The sequence below is a fragment of the Chrysochloris asiatica genome, unplaced genomic scaffold, assembly GCF_000296735.1.
Source record: "Chrysochloris asiatica unplaced genomic scaffold, ChrAsi1.0 scaffold00050, whole genome shotgun sequence".
Taxonomy (NCBI): domain Eukaryota; kingdom Metazoa; phylum Chordata; class Mammalia; order Afrosoricida; family Chrysochloridae; genus Chrysochloris; species Chrysochloris asiatica.
The window spans coordinates 14,145,605-14,166,271 of record NW_006408568.1 but is presented as its reverse complement, the minus strand read 5'-3'; the positions used below and the strand labels follow the sequence as shown (position 1 = coordinate 14,166,271).

The 20,667-nt window shown below is 44.1% G+C and overlaps 1 protein-coding gene across 2 annotated transcripts in view; it reads right to left on the bottom strand.

Annotated features, from left to right (window-relative positions):
- Positions 1-20,667, bottom strand: part of PFKFB3 (6-phosphofructo-2-kinase/fructose-2,6-biphosphatase 3) — a 34,577-nt gene that overhangs the window by 10,420 nt on the left and 3,490 nt on the right. For both annotated transcript variants that reach the window (XM_006862739.1, XM_006862740.1), the window contains exons 2-10: positions 12,025-12,150; positions 10,216-10,312; positions 9,444-9,510; positions 7,648-7,722; positions 7,078-7,134; positions 4,026-4,150; positions 3,299-3,506; positions 2,844-2,990; positions 2,566-2,670 (exon numbers count right to left, since the gene is read on the bottom strand). In XM_006862739.1, coding sequence (XP_006862801.1) covers positions 2,566-2,670; positions 2,844-2,990; positions 3,299-3,506; positions 4,026-4,150; positions 7,078-7,134; positions 7,648-7,722; positions 9,444-9,510; positions 10,216-10,312; positions 12,025-12,150 — 1,007 coding nt within the window. The remainder of the gene's footprint in view (positions 1-2,565; positions 2,671-2,843; positions 2,991-3,298; positions 3,507-4,025; positions 4,151-7,077; positions 7,135-7,647; positions 7,723-9,443; positions 9,511-10,215; positions 10,313-12,024; positions 12,151-20,667) is intronic.

Below are 20,667 nucleotides of genomic sequence, written 5' to 3'. Positions count from 1 at the left end.
AAGGAGTCCTCACATCAAGATCAATGTTATCCCTTCTGTATTCAGGGTAGATAGGGACAGGCAACTTAGACACTGGCTACCTAAAATGAGAGGCAATAAAGGCATGAAGAGACTGGCTTACAAGTTTTCAGGACGAAGTAAAGTTGAAGAGTGTGTGAGGGAAAATAGAGTCCCCACTGAATAGTTTTCATCTTGTCTAGATGGGTCTTTATAAAAGAGATGGGGATAAGATTTTTATGATTCAATAGTGAGAAATTGTTATCATGACTAATTGCAACTGTCACAATCGTAAAGGTAGAAGTTTTGTAACAAAAATTGGGCAGTCATTAATTTTTCAGTCCAGAAACAAAGGACCCTAGGACCATCAAGGGCGAAGAGTACAAGCGGAATGCGAGACCTTATCCAGAGAAGCACCGACACCAGAGATGGAGGCAGAGATGGGGACATGGAGAGAGGGAGCAGCAGAGTACTCTAGATTCATGGGAAGCGAGAGACTGAGAGCTGGAGGCCAGGAGGCAGACTTGCAGAGTGTGCCCTTTGGTGGTTTAAATTATTATATATGCCTGAGTATTTTTTAAAAAAGAGCTAAAATGAATAGAGAAAAATACTGTTAACTGATGGTAGTACATGGAGGGGACTATAATTATTGTAATGAAACAAGGTGTACGACTTGTTGAATGTAAAACTGATGATCTGCCCTGTAAACTTAAAAAAAAAAAGATGAAGGCATGAAGTGGCTGGCTTGCAATCTTTCATGAATGTGTTTAGTTTCAGAATGAGGTAGGTAAGGCAGAATCCCCACTGAATAGTTTCCCTCTTTTCCAGATGAATCTGGTGAAAGGAGATGGAGGATGACGGTGATAGGATTTTATGACTCAACTGTGAGTAATTGTTAGCAGAATGTGATTGTCACAACTGTAATGGTAGAAGATGTGTAACTAAAAGGGGGGAGTAGTTAATCTTTCATTTCAGAACAGATGATCCCAGGACCATCAAGAAGGAAGAGCATGAAACCCCTACCTAGAAAAGAGACAGTGGTAGAAGAAGTTACTTGGAGAGACAGAGCAAGCAGCTGAGGGCTCTATCTAAGCCCGTGAATTGAGAAAGGCCGTGTGCCTGCCGGCAGGAAGCTAATACAATGTGTACTCTGGACATTTAAATGAATACATTTTTTTGTTTTGTAAGTGTACAAATATTATTGCTTTGTTCATTTGTGAAATGGAAGGTGTAAATGGAGAGACACAGGGAGGAAGCAAGCTAACTGTTGTTGCAGGGAGGAGACTGATTGTAATGATTGATATGAAACAAAGTATATAATTTGATGAATGTAAAGCTGATGATCTTGTCTATAACCCTTCACCCAATTCACAATAAAAAGTTAAAAAAAAAAAAAAAAAAAGCATAAAGAATTAGTATATGCTACAACATGGATGAACCCTGAAAATGTTATGCTGTGTGAAATGAGCCAGCCAAAAAAGGCCATAGCATATGGTTTCATTTACATGACATGTTCAGAATAGGCCACCTCCAGAGAGGCAGAAAACGCATTAGTGGTTGCCAGAGGATAAGGGGAAGCTGAGGCTGACTGATCTCTTTTGGGGTGACAGAATTAGATAGCGTTGGTGACAACTGCACAGCATAGTGAGTATGCTACAAACCACTGAAGCACACATTTCCACATGGCTAAAATGATGACTTTAATCTCAGTAAAAAGTAAAGCTGCCAATAAGAGGGGCAGAGCAAGGCTATTAAGGCTACTATTGCTGTCATCCTCCTTCTCTTACTAACCCAGGCCCTGTGAGTGAGGTGTCCACTGCATCTGGACACTGTCCAGTATGTACAGAAAGGCTTCTCCAGTCAAACCTGGGAAACAGCCTCTCCATGAGCACAATGCACGTCAGTTCCTGTGACAGGAGCTAACACATACATAGCTGGCAGGTCCACCAGCTCGCCTGCAGTCAAGCCAAACACCCTGGCGTCAGGTAAACAGTCATGAGCAATCATCTTCCTTCCAATATATTAGAGATGTCATTAGAGAAACACTACCTGTTCCTTCCACTGACTGGAAAGCACAACTCTATTTCTCCTGGGTGTCCAACGTTCAATATACGGGACTGAATTCAAAGGTGAAAGTACTGGGAACCGTCACCCAGAACAGCTGGTTGTTGTTAAGTGCTGTCGAGTAGATTCCAACCCATAGTGACCCTGTATAGGATTTCCAAGGAGTAGCTGGTAAGCTTGAACCACCGACCTTGCAGTTCAAATGATTTTGCAGCATTAGCCCACAGCGCCACACCAGGACTCCCAGAATAGGTTAGGAGCCCAAACAACAGTGGTTGGATGTCAGATTCCTTCTTCCATGAAGCTGACCACCTAGTTGTTTACTATTAGTCCGGACCTGAGACCCCTCTGGACCCCAGTAGTCTCTGTAGGTCTCTTGGCTACTGTAAGGTACTCCATGAGCTTCTCCACACACAACATACACTTGATCATTATTTTCTGAGTGAACAAATGACTACAAATGCAAAAGAGAGGCAAGAAAAGATGCTGCCTCCACACACTTACCTCTCCAGTGGGGTAGCGATAATAGTATTTGTCCTGTTCTCGCAGGGCATACTCCTCAGGGTAGGTCTCCTTGATCTCCTCATAGGTCATCTCCTCACAAACACCCTGGTGGAAACACCCAGAGGTCACTTATAGGAGACTATGCCCAAAAGGGTCAATGCCCAAGGGCAATTTGCTTGAGGACAGGATGCCCTTTTGCTGCCAAGGCTCAGGGAAGAGGCCTTCACAATCCGCCCCCATCTCTTCAGCCCTCCCACTGGCCAGGCCCCCACACTCACAGCATCAATTTCATTGAGTGCCTTCCACTGTTCATAAGGAAGTTTAAGGGCTTCTGCTGTCTGGATGGTACTTTTCAGCTGGCTGGTCCACACCTTGAGGTCTTTCAGGTTCTGTTCCTCGACAAATTTGCTCAGGGCATTGGCAAACTGAGAGAGCATGTGTGGGATGAGAGGAGAAATGCAGAAATATACAAATTGGACACCAGGGCCACGGCAAAATTCAGTCACCCTCCACACCAAGGTGGTCATTTGACTGTAGTTAGAATGGCAAAGAGCCTGGGAGCAACTAGCTTGAACCTGGCAGAAGCTAACTCCAGCATCTAGGACTAGCCCCCTGTAAGTACCCTGGATTGGCCCTTCTCAAAGCCCCAGTGGACTCTTGCCTTCTCAACACAGCACCTTGTCCACTGCCCCCAACCCGACATCTTTCCTATCATCCATTAACTTCCACCTACCTTCTTGCCTCGGACAGAGAGGCCGGAGTCGCCACCAATCTTCCCCAAGAGGTTATACTCATTCTCCCCATGCCGACACAGGTAGATGGTACGGGGCTGCACATGGATGTTCATCAGGTAGTACACAATTCGGCTCTGGATGTGGTCCTGGACTCTGTTCACCAAGAACCTCCGGCCCACATCAATCACCTTGATAAGTGACAGGTCCCTGCACAGAAATGCCACAAAGGATTCATCCACCTGTCAGCACAGCACACCCAGCCTCACCTATAAATCCCCTGGCCCAATGTCCAGAAGACTCATTCCTCAACAGAACTGCAAAGTTAAGACTCTAGGCTCCTTGAGACCAAAGACTGAATCTATTTTCTTCAAGAGCCAGAGAGTAAGAGCATAGAGCATAGCAACCAGTTTCCGCGGCAGAGGGTCAAGCCAAGAGGTTGGCTGGATTCCCAGACGAAGGGGACAGAAAAGCCAGAGAATGGAAAAGAAAAGATCAGAGGGACAGTGGCAAGACTAGGACTCAAATGTACGGGCCACTTTCTATACTTTTATGTTGTGACTGAAGTATTTACAGTGAATACGAAAGGAGGGGAACAAAAGAGGCCTTTTTAAAGAGCGTTTGTAAAAGTATGCACAATCATGCACACTCTTTATGGGAACCTCAAGAAAACATTAAGAACGCGAATGTGGGCAATTCAGACGTGGTTCCCTTTTAGGAACTAATTACCTGTCGCATTTATCAGGGTCAAGGGGCTGGTAGCTGGCTTCGTAGCAGTTAATTCTCTTCATGAAGTCTTCCATGGCTTCTGCAGAGTTGCAGTGTTTGTAATCTGGGCTGGAGATTTTCACTTCCTGCAACACCACAAAGAGGCAGCTGATGTGTGAGTCACATTGGGAGGCTCTTTGCTTAACTTAAGCAGGATTTGGAGCTTTAAAAAGGGGAAAGCACACAAGGTCTCAGGATAAAGGTTAACACAGCCAGTGTTTAAGAAGGGGGAAAAAAAGAGAGAAAAAAACAGGGGCTGAGTTATCTATCACTTGATGACTATATAGTGAGGGCATCAATGGTAGAGAATTGCTGATTGGAAGATGTGCTTTGCCAGCTCAGCGTTCCAATCAGCAATTGAAAGAGCTGTGACATCCACAAGGATTCCTTAATGAAACCCTCTGAAGAGTCCAGCATTCACGGACAGAGTCAGCAACAGACAGCCTGGCTCTCAATCCAACCAAATTCCACAAAAGCATCTGCAATATTCCCTACACCTAAGAGTGCATTGTTGGTTACAAAAGCACACGTGATCATTGCTAGAGAAGATCCAGTCTCTGAATCCTAGGCATAGTTCTTCTTCCACTGATCCCCAGATCAAGGCAGCAAACAGTTGTAACCAGACTGTGATTTACAATGCAGCTGGTATGCAACAACCACCCCATTGCTTCTGTACCGAGAACATGTGCCTCTCCTGCTCAGGGGTGCTCTCACAGAACAGGGTGGAGAAGTGACACTCAGATCCACCCCATCCTGCGACTGAGTGGTAGGTCCCAGCAACCTAGTAGATTTAGGCGAAACTCGGAATTTTTTCATGCATGTGCTCCTTTGTTCTTCAATGACTACCAGAGCTTTTTAAAGACAGGTAGCTACTCCTCAAAGACTGAAGCTCACCAATCTTTTTCTGCCTAGCACAGCTGCCCACATAAAGAACACAATGGGGAGGTTTAACCTGCAAAGTTGCTTTAAGTCTCAATCAGAGAAAGAAATTTCTGAGAACTGGAGGATGGGGACAAATGACTAAATGTGTTAAAGAATGAATGGATTTCTCCAACCTAAGCAAACTGGGGACTACTCACAGGGTCAAAAGCCTATAGGATGCATTCTGCTTAACTAATAAATGGAACTAGCAGAGCCAAACCAAGAAATGACAACAAAACCCTTTGTCTAGATAATTGTAACATCTGCTTTCTTGTACTTTGAATTAATTCCTTTGGGTCCAATTAAACTAATTTAAATGGATTTTCCATAATTGGAAAAGCCCTTCCTGAAATATGAACTAATTTCTTAGAAATGCTTTCAAATATTCCCACTGTCATGGCGAAAAGTTTGAATACAAGGAGCTAATGAATGCTTGGCATCCCTTCAGAGATGCGTATTGCCATACAGACAGAGTCCCTGGGTGGTACAAATGGTTAACATGCTCAGCGGCTGACAAAAAAAAAAAATCAGTAGTTAAAGAGTCCACCCAAAGCCATCTCTTGGAAGAAATTCCTGGCAATCTTGTTTCCAAAACACCAACCATTGTAAACCCTATGGTGCACAGTTCTACTCTGATACAAATGGGGTTGCCCGAGTTGCAACAGATTATTTGACAGCAACTGGTTTTTTGTTTGTAACAAAAATACCACAATGTTCCATGTAGAAGTATTAAGACTTCTTTTCTATACAGATATGTCTTATTGTGATACATTTAAACTGGACAGAAACTTAGCTACTTCATGAGAAGGTAATCTGTGCTAAAGACTTCATAGTAACTTCTTCTGCTAATGTTAATGGTACATCGTTATCAACTGATAAAATTTAGCAATTAGCCAAATTGAGTTGACAATTACCCTCAATACATTGGGCCAACTTACCCTTGACACAGAAGAGACTGGTGCTATATACATTGATGCACTGTAAGGACACACTTCTTCCCGAACTTGGAAACTAACTTCATTTAATAAACCCTGTAGACTCTGTCAATATATAGCCAGTTACCTATCTACTCACCTGGCAGGATTGAGCTTGTGTCCTTTCTCCCAAATAGGCCCAACACCAGGTTTAGCAAGATATTGCTACCTATATAAACTGTCCTGGATTTTCCCTACTTTATCTCCAACAAGGTTTGTACTCACTGCCAAGTGTCTGAAAACCACGCAGGTTTTCAGGGCTTGAACCAGTTTCTACTGGTTCAGTCACAGATGCAAAATCATGAGACCCTAATTCCAGGTAAAGGGGAATGCTCACCAGAAAAGAAAAAGTTAATAGGCTAAATAAAGTCCTGGAATGGGAGATATGAAAAAGTCATAGTGAGTTCTTTCAGGTGCCTGAAGCAGGAGAGTGAATTATGTACAAAACTATAGCAAGTGACCCACACTCAGAGCAGCAGGTTTGGCTGCCATGTTTGAGATTGTTGTTGTTATTATGTGCAGTGGAGTCGGTTCCGACTCATAACGACCCTGTACAGGGTTTTTGAGGCTGTAAAGCTTTATGGGAGCAGAGAGCCTTATCTTTCTCCTGTGGAAGAAAGCTGGTAGTTTCAACTGGTGACCTTAAGGTTCACAGCCTGATTCGTAACCACTACGCTAGAGATACATGCCTTTATTTCCAAGTCGGTAGGAAAGAGATTTGGTTGCCACACAATGTATACATATGCTGCCAGAAGAGCAAGGCAACAACCCATAATTTTTACCATTCTGGTTACCACTCTAATTCACCCAAATTTTTTAAAATTCAGGACTGCTCTGGTCACGTCCTTGGCCATGATTGAACAGTGATGAACTAGTTTGAGGTCCTGAGGAAAAGCCACCAGGGTAGGTCACAGAACATGCTTCTAAATTAAGAAATACTGATTCATACTTCTAAATTCCAAATATCCCACCATGAAAACAAATATCAGCAAAATGGGGAGACGCAAACTCATTCTAAAAGTTGTACTTTCAGGGCATGACCTGATTTCACATTATTCTCAGATCACAAATGTCCTTGCAGCCTAAGCTACCACATTCGAGTAAGGGTTTTCTCTTACCATGATGTTGGAAGCAACAACCGTTGGGTCATCACACACAGACTCAATGAAAAACACCTGGGTGGAAGCAAGGCAAACAGGAAATAACAAGTGTATATGGAGAAGAGGCCAGCTTTCATATCCCATTCCTAAATTCTCAAACACATAAAAGACCCACTGACTCAATTCCATGCCCTGTACCCTCTCCAAACTCAGCATTCTTCCCCCTAAGCATCATACCGCAGGGAGACCCTATTTGTAGATTGTTATTGTTGTTAAGTGCCGTCAAGTTGATTCTGACCCATAGTAACTCTGTATAGGGTTTCCAAGGAATAGCTGGTGAGCTTGAACTGCTAACCTTGCAGTTCAAACGACTTTGCAATCTGGCGCATTAACCCACAGCGCCACACCAGAATTCCTCAGCATTGAGGAAGACCTTTGTGTGAAGATCTAGATAAAGTTTGTAGATAGTAGGAGGTTAGGTACAAAGTATGAAGCAGAGTCGCACCAACACAATCACCAGTCCATCCCAAGGTTCTCTCCTTTCTCCTGAGCTCACAGAGACAAAAGAAGACAAGAAGCTGGGCTCACCTTGAAATCATTTTCTTTGGCAAAATGAAGGATCATGTGTCTCCTCTCTCTAGTAGTATTGGTGGCATCGAAAACCTGATCAGGAGTAGGAAAGGCAGGCAATGAAGAATCTAATTTTGATTTTATCAATATTTACCAAAATCTCAGAGTAGGTCATGCCTGCCACTTCCATGAATAAGCCAAAAATGTTGGTCCAAGAAGAGGTTGTGCCTTGGCCAAAGTCCTTTCCAAGACTGCAGGGTCCAAGGCCCAGCATTGACCAGCCTTCCCCTCTTCCACTGCCGACAACTCTGAGGGACAGTACATGTGTGGGCAGGGGGGAAGTTACTTAAAACTAACAAAAGGTTATATGCTGCAGGAGGAAGAGATAGGTGGAAGGTCCATTAGGTATTATGGCTGACTGCAACTCCAGAACCTTCCTGCCTTTGTGGGTGGTAGCCTAATTGCACAGGCAGGAGAGGATGAGCAGGTATTCCTGCTGGTGTGTCGAGTCCACTCCACCTTGGCTGAGCTACTGTACTGCTCTAACCACGTGCTACGCTCCACCCTCAGGGCCAGAGGTACCTGTCCCTGTCTAAGCAATGGTTCTTCTTTTGGTCATTAAAAATAGATTTAATAACTTATATCTGTATTGTATTTTACATATTATAGATCTCTTCTTTTCCATTTTTCCACAATTTCATAAATCATTTAAGTTGACGTAAGTAACAAACCATAAAATGCATATACATTGGGCTGAAGATACTTGGGGAAAATTAGCTAGTAATTTCCACATTGTTGTTCTGTTATTTATAAAAAAAGATACATTTTGCAAATGTATTGAAGTAAAATACTAAAAGATCAACCACTATTTTAGTAAATTTCACTATTGTAGGCACCATTCTTTTTATTTTTTAGCTATGTTTCTGCTATGTAGCCATGTAAAGAAGTAAGCAGCATTGAAGTTTGGGGGTATTTGGATCATTAATACAGTAAAGTAATGATGACAACAAATAAACTAGGTTTTTCACCCAGTCTCACCCAATGAATTAGAGGTATAGACAATCAGTAATTGCTAAAGTACAAAGAGGAAACTACTGAGATTAATTAATTAATTATTACTGCTAGGCATTGTCAAGTTAGTTTTGACTCACAGCGATGCTATGCACAACAGAAGGAAACACTGCCTGATCCTGTGCCAACCTTACAACCTATGCTACTTTTAAGCCCACTGTTCCTGCCACTTTGTCAGTCCATGTCGTTGGGGGTCATCCTCTTATTTCGCTAACCCTCCACTTTACCAAGGATCATGTCCTTCTCCAGGGACTGGTCCCTACTGATAGCATGCCCAAAGTATGAGAGACAAAGTCTCACCTTCCTGGCTTCTAAGGAGCAATGTGGTTTTACTTCTTCCTACACATATTTGTTTGTTCTCTTGGCAGTCCATAGTACTTTTAATATTTTTCTCCAACACCATAATTTAAAAGCATCAATACTTCAATGATCTTCCTTATTCATTGTTGCATGAGTGATTGAAAATACCAAGGCTTTGGTCAGGCACACATTAGATCTCAAACTGTTATCTTGGCTCTTGAACACTTAAAGAGGTCTTTCGTAGCAGATTATGCAATATGCCATTTGATTTTTTTTTAATGTTTTATTGTGAATTATGTGATACGTTTACACGGGAGAACATTTGTTTTACATAAGCAACGATTCTTGACACTTCTCTCAGTCACTGTCTACATTTCATTCTCATGAGGATATCTTCTCGATATGAGATTAACAAACAAGACAGTGGCATTTCCTAGACTTACCGCAATTTGGCCCCCTTCCTGTGTCAGGTACGTTTTGACATCTCTCAGGGCAGCTAAGGCACACTGCCTACAACAAGCAAGAAAGAGAAGTGTCAGGGAGAGCCCATCCAGATGGGGGATATCCAAGCAATCCACTTCATCCACCCCAGTAAGCAGAGCAACAGCAGGTTCTGTCTCAAAAGTACCCAGTGCTGTGGGCAAGGCTCATCAGGCCTTCCTCGGAATCAGCACCCACAGGCCCAGAGGCTCCCCAAGTTCAGGTGTAGTGCAGATGTACTCCATTTACCCTCAGGAAGTGGTGTTCATGCCTCGATGCACAATGGCATCCCTGGAGGCCTTCAAACACCTGCAGCCCACATCCCACCCACTGCTGACGGAACTGGTCTGGGGTATGGCCTAATACGGGAACTTTTACAAGCTCTACAAGTGATTCTACTACTCAGCCAGGACTGAAGCCTTGATCACCTTGTACTTTAAAAACAATCCTTCTCCAATGTAAACAGATCATTTTCAGTGAAACTGTTTTAATCCTTCTTAACAAGATGTTGTTGCTGTCGATCTCTATCTGAGTTAGAATATTTGGGAACAGATCAAAACAAGGAGTCTCAGACAAACTGAGAGACTTGTGCTAAACTTCAGCAACCGCTGTGGACCAAGCTGGAGCCGAACAGAGCCAACTTGCAGGCCAGCTTTCTCTTCCTCATACAGAAGATGTTTTTTAAACAGCAAAACAAGTCTAAACCCAAGGTCTTCAGGACAGCTCATGTCTTACTTCCGGACTCTCATGGCCTCTTCGTTGTCAGGGCGAAAGAAGTCGTAGGATCTGTATTGCCTCACAGCCTCCCGGCGATACTCCCCCACATTGAATACTGTGGATGTAAAAGAAAAGACCAGCCTGAGACAGCCAAGCAGAACAAAGGGGCCTAGTCATAACTGGAAACACAATCTCAGGGGGGTGGGGAAAAAAATCAAAACAAGCAAAACTCCATCAAAAAACAAACCAATCCCCCCCCTTCCATGAAATTGATTTCAATACATAGTGGGCCTTCTGCTGTTGCACGCCATCGAGTTGGTTCCGACTCATAGCAACCCCGTATAGGGTTTCTGAGGCTGTTCGTTATGGGAGCACAAAGCCTCATCTTTCTCCTGCAGGGCAGATGGTGGATTCGAACTGCCAACCCTGCGGTTAGCAGCCCAATAGGCAACCCCACTGTCATAGTTGTTATCAATTTTTGACTCATAGCAACCCTAAATGACAGAAGAAGAGTTGTCCCAAAGGGTTTTCTAAGCTGTAATCTTAGTGGGAGCAGATCGCCAGCTCTTTCCCTTGCACAGCCTCTAAATGGGCTCAAATTGTCAGCCTTTTGATAAACGCTGCACCACAGGATCTCCTTCAACATCAAAAAGGCCATACTTTCCTCAGGGCATTTAATGTTGAGTGGACACTTCAAATGTACACAGTATGTGGTGGTGGTGTGCAGTGGAGTCGGTTACAACACATAGCGAACCTACATAGGGTTTCTGAGTCTGTAAATCTTCAGAGAAGCAAAAAGCCTCATCTTTCTCCCACAGAATGACTGGTAGTTTTGAACTGCTGACCTTGAGGTTATCAGCCCAACTCATAACCACTATGCTACCAGAGTTCCTTGTGCTAGGCACAGTGTTACTGGTTACGTGCTGTCGAGTACCCTGTACAGAGTTTCTGAGGCTGTAAATCTTTACAGGAGCAGAAAGCCTTATCTTTCTCCCGTGGAATGGCTGGTAGTTTCGAACTGCCGACCTTGAGGTTAGCAGCCCAACTGGTAACGACTGCGCTACCAGAGCTCCTTGTTAGGCACAGTTGTTGTTGTTAAGTACTGTGGAGTCGGTTCCGACTCATAGCGACCCTGCACAGGGTTTCCGAGGCTGTAAATCTTTACTGGAGCAGAAAGCCTCATCTTTCTCCCACGATTCATAACCACTACGCTACTAGTTGTTGTTGTTAAGTGCCGTCGAGTCGGTTCCGACCCATAGCGACCCTGTACAGGGTTTCCGAGGCTGTAAATCTTTACGGGAGCAGAAAGCCTCATCTTTCTCCCACGGAGCAGCTGGTAGTTTCTAACTGCTGGCCTTAAGGTTCACAGCCCGATTCGTAACCACTACTAGTAGGGGAGGAAAAAAATGCCTAGTTGGGGAGATAAGACAAAGCACCATAAAATGTCATCAAGAGTACGGAGTACTTAATGAGTAGAGCAGTATTACAAATGAGTGCTATGGGAGTTTAAAGGAGAAAGATGTGCACAGATTGAGGTAGTTGGAAGGGGCTTCGCTGGTGGGCAGGATTCAGAAGAGAAGAGTGGCAGTAAGAATAAAATTCCAACATAAAAGTAAGAGTATGCATGTATCTGTGATGACACGGACACATACAATGGGCAAGGGAGGCAGATCAGACTCCAAGTCAGGGCAACACACCAGCCCCAGAGTAGTTCTACACTGCCACGACAAGTAAGATGAAATGGAAGAGTTGTTTGGGTTTTTTTTTTTCTGCAGATTGCTAAGCAGGATCTACTTAGTCTTGGAATATTGGAATACAGTCTCTTACCTTTCGTTGGAACGCCAATCCAGTTGAGGTAGCGAGTTAACTTCTTGGAGATGTAAGTTTTCCCCCTGGCTGGGAGGCCAACCATGACAATCACTGTGGGGGAGTTGGTCAGCTTCGGTCCACAGGCTGGAAAGAGCAATACAGAAGGTGTCCTCAACAAAGTGGCAAAAGCTACTGAGCAAAGTTCTGGGCCCAACAACAAACTTTAAAGAATTTCACAGAAGTGACCTTTATTTCATTCCTCATCTCAAAGTCCCCACCATTCTTGATTCAACTGGCAACCAGAGTTGTGGAGTTGCATCCTACAGCTCAGTCGTGGTTTCAGGTTACATTTGGCATAGATTCTGAGTCCCAACCCCAAAATCCCACCCTGATACCCACTTGTCCAGGACCAAGTCACAGTATCTCATTACTAACACTAATAGTAGAAGAGCACTCCTCAACACTGTAAGAAAAAGATTCACCAGCACCCATGAAAGTGAGGCGAATGGCAGGAAGAGGTGATTTCCAAATGCCACCAGCTGAGGTGGCAGGTATGAATGAAACATGGGAGGCAGGGACCTGGAGAGCCAAAATACAGTGAGACCTCCACATGGTAGGTCTGGGTGTACTTTCTATAAATACAAATCTTTAAAATCAGACCGTTTTTAAAAATAGGAATTCATGCAGACGGAACCCAGGAAAATGAGATTGCTCAGTCCCCTCCATCCCTGAGACCCTCCCCTTTCCCGTTGCCAGGTCCTGATTGATGCCAGAGCCCTGCCGAATGAAAGGCAGGTCAGAAGGCACCAGATGCCCACGGTTACTAAGGGCTAGACAGAGGGCCTGGCTCTGCCATTCATCTCCGGGGAACCCAGTGGCTTTTGCTTGTGAATTTCTTCCCACCAGCTACTGAAACTACAAGCCCATGTTCCTTAGAATCTCAAGAAGACAAAACCCCAGGGAGAGAGGTTTTCACTGGATTGTAAAAGGAACCCTGTTCTGAAAATCTATGGCACATTACTGCCTTGGCTGTCATCGTGCCCCTGAGACACACAAGCGACTCCTGCTTCCTAGTAACAGCAGTCTTCCCATTGGAAGCAAGAGACCTGACAACTCCCAACCTAGGCAGAGCGACCGCGCTGCAATCTTGTGCTCACTGACTGCTGAGCTGGACCAAGCTCTCCTTACTGGCACTGAAAACTCTCTTCAGAGGTGGAGGCCACACAGAGTGTAGGAAGAAACCTCAAATCTAGTCGGATGTCGGATTTAGACAGAAGCTCTAATGTGTTAATCCGATAAATGCCAGAATGAGGGTGGAAGGAAAGCCACCAGTGTCAACGCTGACAGGCGTCTTGCCTCCTGCAAGGATTAAAGGAGGAAGCCCGCTGGGCATCGCTGGGCATCCGAACAGTCCCAAGCTCAGCCTGTTGACCAATCTGAGATCACATGCCCAAACACCCACTGTATTATTCTAGGATCTGCTTCCTAGACAGTGTGCTGGGGTAAGGGGTGAAGCAAGCATTACAGACATTAAATGCTTTGTTTCTTCTCTAATATTTTTAGACCATGCAGTAGGGGAGAGGCAAAAAGGAGACCAGGAGACATTCAGGACATGCGTGCGCACACACACACACAACCTTGGCCAGTATTTCTTCAGCTTCCAGGGATACTGAAGTAAACAAGTTCCTAGAAAACAACCATTTCCCTGCCCAGGATGAACCAGCAGTAAGGGGCACAGGTTGGGTACCCGAGAGACAAGCAGAGATGATGGTCTCCCTGAAAAACCAGCGAGGACACAAAACAGGGTACATTCTGGTAGCTGCAGTTGATGCATCAGAAAAGTGGCAGTAACTGTGAAGTTTTCTCACTTTGTGTCTGCAAACAATACCCATTCCCTTCACCCTTCCAAGGTAATGGTTCTCTGCCAGCTATCCCCATCATCCACTACTCCCAGGAGCACTAAAACAGGCTCAGAGGCAAGGGGGACACATGCCTACTCATGGTGATGTGGACACGCCTAGAACATTGTTGCTGGCATAATGACAAAGAGTACAAGGCAAGACGATAACTGATCAATCTATTTCATCAATTCACTCAAGGAACCCTGGTGGCGCTGTGGGTTAAGCATCAGGTTACTAAGCAAAAGTTTGGCAGTTAAAACCCACTAGCCATTCTGTGGGAGAAAGATGTGGCAATCTGCTTCCGTAAAGATTTATTTACAGTATTGGAAACCCTATGGAGCAGTTCTACCCTGTCCTATAGGGTCATTCAATGGCAATGGGATCTATCACTCATCTTATAAAGAAATCTCCTCTGGAATTAGAAACTTCAGGGAGGGAGAGGGAGGACATAAAGGTACACTGAAGTAAATACCTTAAGTCAGGAGAGTTCAGGTTGAATTTCAAGCCCAAACACACATACTCCGTAACTTGGCAAAACAGAAGCTATCCTCCCTATTCATTTGGTTTCTTGAATGGATTTCAAGGAACTACAAGACAGCACTCCCTGGGGCTCTGAGAAGAGAAATCACAAAACTTCTTAACCCCTTTTCATCCCTCTGCCCCTCTTCCACTTTCCTAAACTCACACCACACCTCAACTGCTTGCATAACCACCTGCTCCTGCTTCAAGTCCCCCAGCCCCTCCATTTCTTCATTCTCTGGGGATTGGTTTTGCTGATTGGGAAGGGAATCCAAGTCTTCCCTTCCACTCCTGCTTCTCTCTCAGTGCCCTCCCCAGATCTCTGCAGTAGACTCTTCTTTCTCTGGAGTACAATCATTGTTGTTAAGTGTCACCGAGTCACTTCCCACACATGGAGACCCTGTACAGGGTTTCCAAGGAGCGGCTGGTGACTTTGAACCACTGACCTTGTGGTTCACACTGACCTTCTGGTCCAGTGCTTTATCCCACAGTGCAACACCAGGACTAGCTTCACAGATTTTCCATTCCATCTTATATAAATGCTAACTATTTGGTTTTGCACCAAAAATCCAAAGTTTTAAAAGTTGGATAAAAAACGTATAAGTAATTTTATGCAGTGTAAGAGAGTGCACAGAGTCCTGGTGTGGCACTGTGGGTTAATGTGCTAGACTGCAAAGTCAGTTTGAACTGCAAGGTTGGTGGATCAAAGTTCACCAGTTGTTCCTTAGAAACCCTCTACAGGGTGGCTATGGGTCAGAATGGACTGGATGGCACTTAACAACAACAAGAACAAGGGAATAAAAAGACAATCATTTAAAGACCACTAAATTAACAAGCCAAACACCTTAATTATGATGTAGGGGCATAGGGAGTCTAAGTCTAAAAGCTCGTGGTTTTAAGACTGTCATTTGAATAATAAAGGAACTCACCAAGTTCCAGAAGAATACCTTCATTTTGATAAAGTCATTACATTCATTCCCTCAGTCAATGAACACAGGTGTTGTTGTTGTGAAGTGCCTTTGAGTCAGTTCTGACCCACAGCGACCCTGTACAGGTTTTCCAAGGAGCAGCTGGTGAGCTTGAACCTCCAACCTTGCAGTTCAAACAGCTTTGCAGCCTGGCACATTAACCCACAGCGCCACACCAGGACTCTGATGAACACAGGTACTGGATGCCATGTGAGACACATGAAAATAAGCCCAACGGACCCAACCCCTGCTGCTAAAGAACATCAGTCTAGGGTGAGGAGCGAACAATAATAAGCAAACAAATGCACAAGATAATTTCAAATGATCATAAATGCTTTTATGAAAGCAAAGCAGATGCTCATATAGAGGACGATGTTGCTAGGGTGGAAGGTGAATGTGGTTAGGGGTGAGTTTGAATTGGGTACCCAGGGTATCAATTGAATCAAGACTTCACTGTAAGCCGGCCAGGCCCATTTATTAGTATACAATGCAAACTGCAGTGGTGCTATAGGATAAGTACTGGACCGCTAACCACGAGGTAGGTGGTTCAAACCCACCAACAGCTCCTCGGAAACCCTATACAAGATCGCTCTGAGTTGGAATAGACTTCACAGCACTAACAACAATGCAAACTGGCTACTCGTGTTAGTAGTTAGGTTACTCCGTACATATAACTATTTAGCAGAAACCACATGATAGCCTGAAGCTGACTGGTGAGCATGACCAGCAGCACAGACCAATGCAGGCCCTCAGTAGCTCTGTACCGATGCCTCACAATCATTCCCTGAAAATAAATTTCTCCTTGGAAGACCCCTTCCTGTTGCTCCCATGCCTCCTGCAAGCAGCAGGCTCTCCAAAATGCTAACCTCAAAAAGAAGGCAAGTGTGTTCCCTCCCTTTTAGAAGTTGGTCAGCTACACCTCATTAAAAGTTCCAAAGAGGAGGAAAAAGTTGAAAAGAGCTGTTTAATGACATGCTGCAAACCAAGAACCAGTTGCTGCCCAATCAATCCCAACTCCTGGCTACCTCATGGATGTCCGAGGAGAGATTTGCTCCAAACCAAGAAGGGATCCACAAATGCCTAACAGAATCTGGACTATTGCATGTTTACAATAACTACCACAACCTATTCCAACCACGCAAGGGCAAAAATGAAAGCGGTGCCAAAACACCAGCTTGGACCCTATGGTTACACAACCACCCGGGAAGGTCTCTCAGGCAATAGGCGTAATAAAAAAGTTGGCACTCCGGGAAAACGGAATGCAGGACACAACAGCATAGAATGGATGAGGGAAACGTGACTGTTGTCTACTGGACACACCCATCTCTCTCCAGTTATCAGATCAGCCCAATGTGCAACAGGAGTCTGCTTACCAAGAACATAAGGGGAAGAGAATGGACACAGCTTTCCAAAAGCATTCTCTACTATTTGATTGAGTTATAGTGTTGGAGACTATTGAAAGTGCCAGGGGCTGCCAAAAGAACAAACAGATCTATGTTGGAAGAAGTGCAGCCAGAGTGCTCCTTGGAGACCAGGATGGCCAAACTTCGCCTTTCAAACTTTGGACATACTGTCAGGAGGGGCCAGTCACTGGAGAAGGATATCATGTTTGGTGAGGTAAAGGGTCAGAGAAAAAGAGGAAGAACCCCAGCGAGATGGACTGGCAAAGTGGCAGCATCAATGGGCTCAAGCGTGGCAACAATCGTGAGGTTGGCCCAGGATCGGCAGTGTTTTGTTCTGTTGTGCATAGGGTCGCTATGAGTTGGTACCGACTCCATAGCACCTAACAACAACAACAACTATTTGATTGCTACAGTGTACATACATTAGTTTGCATATATATTTAAACTAATGTCTAATTCCTTCTTCTAATGAGTGGCCTTTCCAACCTGGTACTAGGCATTTTAGACAATCATCTGACAACCTTAGGAGGTAATATAGTAATAACACAGTAGTTCTAGAGTCAAACAGGGTTCAAAGCCTCGCTGCCACTTCCTTGAACTTTGAGCTAATTACTTAATCTCTCAGTGTCTTAGTTTCCTTTTCTGGGAAATGAAATATCTCCTAAAGGTTGTTGTGAGGATTAAATATAACATTAAAAAATGCAACCAGTTGCTGTTGAATCAATTTCAATTCAGGGCAACCCTGTGTGTCAGAGTAAAACTGGGTTCTGTAGAGATCTTTCTAAATTTTTTTTTTTTTTAATTGTAAAAAAACACATTTGCTCCATAGGGTTTTCAATGACTGACTTTTCAGAAACCGACTGCCAAACCTTTCTTCTAAGGTGCTTCTGAGTGAGCTGGAATCTCCAGCATTTCAATCGGTAGTAAAGTACATTCACCATTTGTGCCATCCAACATCTAAAACCCAACCAAGACCACCCCCATCCTATCAATTCCAACTCTAAGAGACCCTACAGGGCAGAGGAGAACTATCTATATAGGGTTTCCAAGTCAATCTTTTAAGGAGCTCTGGGAGTGTAATGGTTATGAGTCGGGCTGTGAACCTCAAGGGCAGTAGTTTGAAACTACCAGCTTTTCCGTGGGAGAAAGATGAGGCTTTCTGCTCCTGTAAAGATTTACAGCCTCGGAAACCCTGTACAGGGTCATTATGTGTCAGAACCGACTCCACAGCACACGTCCACCACCAAGTAAATCTTTACAAAAGCAGACGGCCCAAGGAGTGGCTGAGGAGCCCATTTTTTGGTATTTCGGTTAGTTGCTGAATACATTCACCACAAGCCGTTTGAACTGCAAGGTCAGTAGTTCAAGCTCACCAGCGCTCCTTGGAAACCTTATACAGGGTCGCTATGGGTCGAAACTGACTCGACGGCACTTAACAATAACAACATCAGGGTCAGGGATCCAACCAACAATACAAAAAGGAAAAAAAAACAAAAAACCACTGCCAGCGAGTCCATTTCGACTCATTGTTGTTATTAATTGACACTAAATAGGCCAAACTTCGTCCCTCATACTTTGGACATACTGTCAGGAATGACCACTCGCTGGAGAAGGATATCATGTTTGATGAGGTGTGGAAGGTCACAGAAAAAGAGGAAGACCGCCCCCCAGAAAGATAGATCGACAAAGAGGCAGCATCAATGGTCTCAAGCATGGGAACAATTGTGAGGTTGGCCCAGGATCAGGCAGTGTTTCATTCTGTTGTGCATAGGGTCATGATGAGTAGGTACTGACTCGGTGGCACCTAACAACAAAAGGGTTTCCAAGGAGCACCTAGTGAGTCTGAACTGCTGACCTGGTGGTTCCAACCAACCTTGCGATCTAGGGCTTCCCTTACACAGCACTACACTAGGACTCCAACTCACAGTGACTCCAAACCAGGTTTCAGAGACTCTGAATCTTTACAGGGACAGTCTTATCTTTCTCCACAGGAATTACTGAACCACCAGCTTTTCAGTTAGCTGCCTAATGCCTAATCCACAGTGCCACCAGGTCTTATTCTATCCGATAACTAACGTAAAATGCTTAATACATTGGTCTCGGTCAGTCTTAGCCTTTCTGAAGCACTGTGGTAATGTGCTGGACTGCAAGGTTGGTTTGAATCACAAGATGGGTGGTTCAAGCTCACCTGCTGCTCCTTGGAAACTGTACTATACAGGGTTGCTATGAGTCAGAACTGACTTGAAGGCACTTAACAATTCTAGATATCTAAAGACTAAGATCACAAATTAAAACTGTTGCTTGAGGTCACTAAGCAAAAATAGTAACAGAATTGGGGTTCAGCCTAGATCATCCCACTTGAAATCCTTTAAGTGGGCTTTTCTAAACTAGCGGTTCTCCAGTAGCTGAGCCTCAGGAACTTTACAAAGTAGGATGCCCAGACCCTCCAAGGGGCAACACTGACTTGGGTTGGAAACCAGAATGGGCTGTTTGTTTACAAACCTTCCCAAGTCTTCTTAATATGAGGCCAGACTTGAGACTCATTACAGGCATATCTCAGAGACAACTGTGGGCTCTTTCCAGACCACCACAATAAAGTGAGTATCACAACAGCCATATGAATTGTTGATTTCCTAGTGCATATAAAAGTTAGGTTTACACTATATTAGTTAAGAGCCATGAGTCGGTTCCAACTCACAGTAGACCCTGTACAGGGTTTCCAAGGAGCAGTTGACGGATTTGAACTGCTGACCTTGTGGCCCAAAGTCCAGTGCTGATCCTACAGTGCCACACCAGAAGTCCTACTATATACTATAGTCTATTAAGTGTGCAACAGCATTATGAAAAAAATTGGAAATATTGTCAGAATTACCAAAATGTGACACAGAGACACTAAGTGAGTACAAGCTGTTAGAAAACTGGAGCCAATAGACTTGCTTGAGGCAGAGTTACCACAAACCTTCAATTTGTAAAAACCACAATATCTACAAAGCGCAATAAAGCAAGGTGTAACAAAATGAGCATTCCTGTAGTCTACACCTTAGGAGTCCTGATGTGGCACTATAGGATAAGCACTGGACCCCAAGGTCAGTTTGAACCATAAGGTTGACTGTTCAAACTCACCAATCACTCCTTGGAAACTCTAGAAATGACTCAATGGTACTTAACAACACTGTAGTCTCCACCCATGGATAAGGGAGGGATTTTTCAAAACCATCCCCTTATCGCTTTTCTTCAAGGTAGAATATCAGCATTCGCGTTTAACTTCCTACTGAAATGAAACTCTTTTCATGAATGAATACTAATTGACCTGTATTCCCTGTTGTTGTTAAGTGCCTGAGTGTTCAGATTCACAGGGACCTTGCATAGGTCCAAAGAGCAGCTGGTGAGTTTGAACCATTGACCTTGCGGTCCAGTGCTTATCCTACAGGACCACATCAGGACCCCTACTGATGCTATTCTAAATCCTTGAGTAAAGATAAGTTAGCAATCTGTCTCATTCCAAAGTAATAAATAAATAACCACTACACTGACCACTACCAACACCTCCTCCTTCGCTCTCACTGATGGTGGCAGCTATTCACATTTATCTGATTGATGTTCATTAAGTACCGATATTATTTCAGGACCCTCCATTTGTATAGAATCCATCATAGCTCAGTGAAGTAGCTATTAATGTGGATGAGAAAACTGAGTGGTTAAATAACTCACCCAGTTAAAACGGGCTCTTTAACTCAATAACTTTCTTAATGAAGATAACAGAAAGAAGAGCCAGTTGTTGCCAGCCAATAATTCACTTCCCTGTAGATTAAATGCTGATTCACCAATCCATTGTTGTTGTTGTTAAGTGCCATCGAGTCGGGTCCGACC